This window comes from Squalius cephalus (genome assembly GCF_949319135.1).
Source record: "Squalius cephalus genome assembly, chromosome: 7".
Lineage (NCBI taxonomy): Eukaryota > Metazoa > Chordata > Actinopteri > Cypriniformes > Leuciscidae > Squalius > Squalius cephalus.
Window position 1 is genome coordinate 11,166,623 of NC_137128.1, and position 7,560 is coordinate 11,174,182.

General features: G+C 39.1%; 1 protein-coding gene and 1 long non-coding RNA gene across 2 annotated transcripts; one reads left to right on the top strand and one right to left on the bottom strand.

The window, feature by feature from the left end:
* The first annotated feature begins 747 nt into the window (after positions 1-747).
* Positions 748-1,421, top strand: LOC307162098. Its single transcript, XR_013821860.1, has 3 exons — positions 748-824; positions 921-1,075; positions 1,351-1,421. It is a non-coding gene; the product is annotated as an uncharacterized lncRNA (long non-coding RNA).
* A 72-nt stretch (positions 1,422-1,493) lies between these two features.
* Positions 1,494-2,118, bottom strand: LOC307162097 (uncharacterized protein; the record flags this gene model as incomplete). Its single annotated transcript, XM_079877169.1, has 3 exons — positions 2,066-2,118; positions 1,829-1,977; positions 1,494-1,672 (listed from the first exon to the last, which is right to left on the bottom strand). The coding sequence occupies exons 1-3, from the start codon at positions 2,074-2,076 to the stop codon at positions 1,494-1,496; spliced, it is 339 nt and encodes a 112-aa protein (XP_079733295.1). The 5' UTR covers positions 2,077-2,118.
* Positions 2,119-7,560: the final 5,442 nt, after the last annotated feature.

A 7,560-nucleotide genomic window follows, 5' to 3' on the forward strand; every position in this document is an offset into this window, starting at 1 on the left:
GGATTATTTTTTAATGACAAAGTTCTCCATGTCCTCATATATTGAAGTCATGTTACACAAGCAATGATTTACTCCTCAAGAGTTAACTTAACACTACTCAACACCAGCATAATATATATACATACATATGTGTATGTGTATATATATATATATATATATATATATATATATTAGGGGTTTAACGATACACGTATTCGTATTGAACCGTTCGGTACGAGGCTTTCGGTTCTCTTTATTTCAAATGTAGAGACGCCGGCGCGACCACAACATTGACATCAAATACCAAACGTAATGGCAGGAATAGTAGGCTATAATGCCTTTAAGTAACATTACAATACAAATGAATACAATTGCTGCCCTCAAATGTTAATCTGAACTAAAACAAACCTTTGTTTATAACTACTACAATATTACATTTAATTTTTTCCAAGGAGCTGTTTTGTTTTATATGCTCCTAAGAAGAATCAATTATAGCTCTAGAATTGCTCCAAAAAAAATCATACTTTATGATGTTAGTTTTAATAAAAAAAGAATTAAAAAAAATAAATCAAGGAAATTTATTTGGCATTTCTTTCTTTTTGCTTAATCGAAAACGTACTGAACCGAACTGTGCCACAAGTGTATCGTATCGAACCGTGAATTTTGTGAACCGTTACAGACCCCTAATATATATATATATATATATATATTACACATACATACACCATTATATTAGTCAGACCTCTGCCATTATTACATATACCTTTTTGTACAGGTGCCGTTGTGAAAAATGTGCTACCATGCCCACAGAAGCTGAGAATATTTGCTGCTTGGAGATACCTCAGGTAGCATTCTCACCACTAAGTTGGAAACTACTTTATCTCTTCATTTGACAACTAATTGTGCCAAAAATGACACTTACCTTTTCTAATTGTAATTAGGTTACTAGAAGACTACGGGAGGTCGAAGAACAGCTCACATGTATGGTTGACCATCCTGGATTGGAGCCTGTCTGCCTCAATGTCTACTCTTTGCAGAATGCTGGCCAAATATACAAAGCTGACTATGGTCCTCTACGTTTGAGAGGAATACACCAGTAAGTTGTGCTTTGTTACATAAGTTAATAAAATAATAAAGTCTTGTCTTGAGTCTTGACTTTTTATTCCACCAACAAACATTGAGCCTAATTTTCACTCTATAGTATAGGCAGTGTCAAGATTTACTTACATCAGAGGGAAAAGAAACTATAAAAATCAAGCTTTTTTTAAAAAAAAGCTATTTCAATGCTTGTATAAAAACAAGCATTGAAGATGCAAACATAAACATAATAATACATCTTTGCAAAACTAAATCTAAATAATTTCTGTTCAGTCGCTACAGGTATCTCTCCTATCGTTCATTTGTGAGCTGGTGCTGGGGCCTCCTGGGACGCAGAATCCGGGTCATTATTCCAGCTTGTGTGGTCCTGCGCATCCGCTCAGTGTTTCCTGATGAGGAAGGACACTACGTTGGGTTTAAACTGCCCCCCGTTTGAACCTTGACACAAAGCTGGCAATGAGCTCGTCCTTGTCCGGCTTCTCATACTGCGCTGATAGGTCCTCTGGGACAGAGATGGCCAACAGCGCATCGGTGTATGGCGTAGGGTTGACAAAGACTTCCTCAAAAATTAGGTCCATCAGGTTAGCAACATAACCTGTATCATAAAACACAAGCACAAATATTATTTTTCGTTTCAATTGGTTGTGTTTTTTTTTATTTATTTTTTTTATTATTATTATTTATTTTTATTAAAGAAATACATTTGAGAATTCCAAAATATGTGTTGTTTGAATTTATTTTTAACCCTTACCAAAGGTCGGCTGTGTCTTTTGAGGTTTAGCTATGCACTCTCCCTTCCTACCCTTTGGAAAGGAGATTTTGAAGAGAGGTACACCTTCCTCTGTTTCTGCTTGTGGTCGGTCTGCATTTTCATTATAATGCATAGCAGCCAGGTAGAGCCTGGAAATACAAGACAAAATGTGTTGATATTGACAATACTTTTGGGAATCGTAGCCTAAAATATCGTAGTAAACTAACTTTATTTTACCTGCACAGCATTCCAATAAAGGTAAAGACAACATTCTTTGGGGCAAAACGAAGGATGACGATGACGACAATATACCTTTTGCCATGTGCCAGACATCATAGTAATGGGTTATTTTTCTCTCCCTGAGGAACTTCTGTACTTGTGGATGACGATCAGTGACAATGCAATCAAGGTTGATGCCACGCGACTCCAGTAATGCTAGACTCCTCGTCAGGCCCTCTTTTTCCATGTGGCAGCTACCACCAACCTCGTTGCTCTGTTAACACAGAAAAACAATATGTTAATTGAAAATGCATTATAGACTTTGATTTTCAAATTGCAATATTTAAACACTTTAAAACATATTTTTTGACAACTCACCTGAACCAACTGAATGTCCACAACGGTGTTAGTATTGAGATCCATCATTGTATAACTCCCATATTTTGCAGAGTACCCTGTTGTTGTTGTTTTTTTCAAAAATTGACATTAGTAATCACCATTCAGTATTATGTCTGGCATTTTATTCAGTTCACTCCTTTTAACTTCAAACAATATGTAACCCATGTATAAACTACACTATTTCAGTAATGTATCAATACCTGGAGAGTCAGCTCTCATGTCACCACCAAGTATAACTTTTTCCTCCTGACTTAGCCGCTGCAGATTCAGATCCTGTGAGACTTTCCAGTGGTGAATAATTGCGGGTTCAATGAAAGCTCTGGCATGGCGGCGAAATGTTTTATACCGAAACAACTGTAGCTTCATTGTATTGAAGACCTGTTAATGTGGGTGGATAAATAATACATGTAATTTGAGCTAAATCGAAGCAATTCAGTTAAAAAAAAAAACTACAGTTGCACATCATTTACCTTTTCGATTTGTATGAACGATGCACCACTCAGGTAAACGGCGACAGAAAGGTTCAGATTTCCAGCTGGCATGCTACCAATGATAGGCTGGCTATTCCATTGTCTTGAAAATGTGCAATGGGGGCACAGCTGCTTCACAGACAGGAATGTCCCCAGCCTTTGGGTCCTCACATTGCATGCCCGCGTGCAGACCGGACATAAATTAAACAAGTCCATGATGCAGTTCTCATACACTATGTACTTTTTGTTGTTGTGGGTGGGAGTGGATGAATCTTCTCTATATCAAACCAAAGAGAAAGGAAAAAACATTTTTGCAGGAGACAGTTGCCTGAACACCTGCGTCCCAAATATAATTTAATTAGGAAAGTCTAATGACAACACTTGAAAGCAAAGAAAAAATGGCAGAATACCTAATAATCAAAAGTAAATGCATTTACAGGTGGTAGGTACATACCTTCACTTTTAAATTTGGGTTGCAGAGTCTTTAAGGATAGCTGTGTGCCTACAGTACATGTTTCCAGGTCATCTGTCTGGCAGGCAACATCCCTTGAGAGAGGCAGCTGAAAGCAAGCACTTGATGTGCTGGCCTGTATAGAGACAAAAAGGTCAAATTAGTACTCAATGTATTACTTTGCATATATGAGCAACTTGTAAGAAGATAGAAGATAAACATGTTTAGTGAATAACAATAATACTTAAAATTAGATCTATGAATTATATTGTGGTATACATCTGAAACAGATCTGAAACAGACTTATTTGTGCATTGTGTACAGCTCTATAAAAAAAAGTTGAAGTTGAAGTTTTTTAACAAAAAAAAAATTAAGTATTGATTCTCTCACGTGCTGATAATAAAACCGGTGTTAATTGCTGTGTTAACGTTAGCTGTTTAAGCTGGAGATTGCATGGGGGAAAAACTGTTTTTTGAGCCTAGGTGTTCTAGTACACAGAGATCTGTAACGTCTGTAATTTATCTTATTACAATTACATCAAGCTCTGCGATCTTGAAATGCGGATATCGCGCGCGACATATAGGCCTGTCGCGATAGTCGATAAGTCAATTAATCGCACGATAAAAAAAAATGAGCTCGATAATTTTTCCGGCCGCGATAATTCCATTTGCATGCTTGTTTGTTTTCCTCGTCTCTCTCTCTCTACCAAAGAGACTGGATGACCACTCTCGCACGGTCCTGAAGGGGGTCGCACACCGGACGCCCGTCTTTTAAATTCGAACACATGAGTGTACACACACCGGCGGCGTCTGTCCGCGGCGCCCAGCAACGGCTCAGGACCGTGTTCAAAATCCTGCCGCGCCACAGAGCGCCATTTAAATAGTTTTATATTAAATTTACATTTATGTGTCTCAAATCGTAGTTAATGTACATATGGACTTAACCCTGTGCTGCAATATACATTTAGTTTTATATTTATTTACAGAAATCAGAAAATTGCTGATGTTATCGGATTTTCAGGTGACAGTTGTCCTAGACGTGGCGCGGCGCGGCGCTGAGCTGCGCGTCCGGTGTGTGACCCACTTTTCACACACACTACGATTTGAGATACATAAATGTATATAAAACTATTTAAATGGCGCTCTGTGGCGCGGCAGGATTTTGAACACGGTCCTGTTGCTGGGCGCCGCGGACAGACGCTGAAAGGCGCCGCCGGTGTGTGTACTCTCATAGAGAATAATGTGTTCGAATTTAAAAGACGCGGCGCTGAGCTGCGCGTCCGGTGTGCGACCCCCATATTAAGAGTCCATTGCTTTCATTGTTTTTGGTTGTTTTGTTAATTTTTTTGGATATTTAAAATGTTTTCCGTTTTCAATGTTTAATATTCTTTAGAAATAAAAGTTTATAGATCGTTGAAAAGGTGTACCTGCATTATTATGCCATTATAATTATATTAAATGAAAATGGTCTCAGAACGACAATATTATCGTTTATCGCGATAATTTCTTGGACAATTTATCGTCCAGTAAAATTTGTTATCGTGACAGGCCTAGCGACATATAACCAACAGGAAAACGGTTATCCAAAATAACAAAGAAGTGTACAACACTCGCGTTACAGTGTGTGTATTCACACACATACTTGATGCTGTCTACCTTTACGTTAGCGCAAGTAGCAGCTAACTGCATAGCTAATGCTACAGCCACATTCTACGTGTAACAATCTAGGTAACCATAAACAGTAAAACAACACACTTATATATCATTAGTTGACTTACTTGTTCGAGGTGAGTAGTAGCTGAGCCAAAGAGAGTTGGTACTGATCCAGACTTTAGGTTCAAACGTTCAGCAAGCCCAGCTCTGTATTGTCCCAAGTTGACGAAACACTCGTCTGTGAAATGTTTGCCGCAGACATGCAAAACTCTCGGAATTTGTGTCGGCGCATTTCCAGAGAAAATGAAATGAATCCACTGGTTCTTCTGTGGCTTGGATGAAGGAACTAAAAAAAGTATTCTTGTATTCTCTGGGCGGGCAAAGCAGAGAAAGGGGAGGTAACATTCCTCCTTATAACGTCACAAGGAGGAGAATCAAGATCAGCGCGATTGAGCTTCCATTTTCTCAAAGGCAGAGAAAGATAGCAAAAGCTCGATTTACACCGATTCAAATTTCTAGAAACTTGGGGACCATATACAGGCTAGGGGAACTCATATTAATGTTAAAAAACCTCACAAAGTGAGAATTTCATGTCATGGGACCTTTAAGGATGAGATGACTCCATATTTAATACACACAGATTTTGTGGCTCAGATAAGGTCCAGTTCTGGTTTATTTCTTTGCTCTTGGCTGACATGTGGCATTGCTATGGCCTGCTTGTGGCCCAGATCTGGCAAACAGGAGTGGGCCACCCAAGGGCCGTCATTCTCTGCTGCATGTGGGCCAGATCCACATTCCACAAGTGCCAGATGTGGGCCGGATCTGGGCCGAAACAATGTTGCTATGTGGGAACTCTGATAGAAAATCAGCTAATTCTTTGATAAAGTCTGTATGGTGCTCTGGTGGCCTGTATACAGTAGCCAGCACAAATGTCAAACATGGTTTATCATTTACACTAGATAATATTACATTAAGCACCAACACTTCAAAAAAATTATATTTGAAACTAGACTTCTCAGTAATTCTGAAGATATTACTATAAATTACAGCAACACCTCCCCCTTTGCCTTTCAGATGAGGCTCATGTTTATAACGGTAATATTGGGGGGTGGACTCATTTAAAGTAATGTAATCGTCTAGTTTTAGCCAGGTTTCTGTCAAGCACAGCACATTTACACTAAGTTTTAACAATGCACTTTTGAAGTAAGGGATCAAATATTCAGCAACCCAAGCTTTATCATTTGTTAATCTGTATTATATTTGTTTTTTATTTGTTGAACATCAATTACATTTTTATGCTTAAATGAGTTTGGAAGTTTTTTGTATTTCCTAATTCAGGGAACAGACACAGTCTCTATATGATGAAATATAGGTAAAAGAGGCTCTATGTGATGGGATTTATCTGACCTCAGTGACGTGAGTCAGCTAGGTCCCACCTAGTACCAAGTGAAATCCTACATGAAATCCATCTGGGCAATTAACATGGGGCCATTATGTATCCCGCGGACAATCCTATACAGAGCCCATGTTTCAGCCTATTTCATACCCACATGGGCCCCACATACAAATATTATACTGATCCTACTCACCACAGTTGTTTGATAGACTTGTAAAAGGCACGAGCATGAGAGAGAATAAAGACGGCAAGCACGGATAGGAAATTAACAGACTAGCAAAATACTAGCGTGTTGTTCTAGTGATAACGATTTAGATAAAAGCTAGTGATGTCAGATTAATGTGATAGGCAATTTTAGACAATATCTAATATATGTTGATGAGAAAGTTATATTTAGCAATAGAGATTCAAAACAGAAAGCTAGACAGAGCTTACAGACGCAAACCAGTAGCAAGGCAGACAGGAGCAATTGGTGTGTAGCTGATAGAGGGAGATGTGCTTATGTTTCTTTTGTGTGCTGCTTCTGCTTTGTTGGAAAGAACCTAGAGAGAACGCCTGGGTCATGAAAATGGCAGCATAGCTTGCATTGGACCTCTCTCAGAATATGTTTGCAGTGTCCTTGCACTCTTCATTATCCTACCCAACCTCGTAGGGGGCTCGTCGAATCGATCCCGAACTCAAATATGTTCTTGGAGATGGAGCGTTATAACTCCCCCCCTTTGCTACCAGGATCCCCATAAGTCTCTCCCCCCAAAATTACGAAAGCAGCGCACTTTTTGTTCTTTGAGTGAAGAGAGAACAATGAATAAACCTTTTTTTGCATATCACTCGCCTGTTTCGTAGACTCACCATGCAGCCGTCAGTGCCAAAAGGCTGATTACATGGCAGTTTAAAGCTTGATACCACCCTGTCGTTCCATGTCCAGATAAAAGCACGGGAGACGTCGCTACCTTTGCCGGCATTCTTTCGCAGAGGCAATATCGTAGTCTATGAGGCTCATCCGAGACGTGATCTTTGCTGGTTGAAAACTTTACCCAATACCCCGCTGGGATGACTTGAAATACAGTCAGCCTTGGCAATTTTTGTCGGTCTCTTAGGAGGCTTTGTGACTTGTTGGAAAAAAGAATTGTGCTTTTGCTTCTATT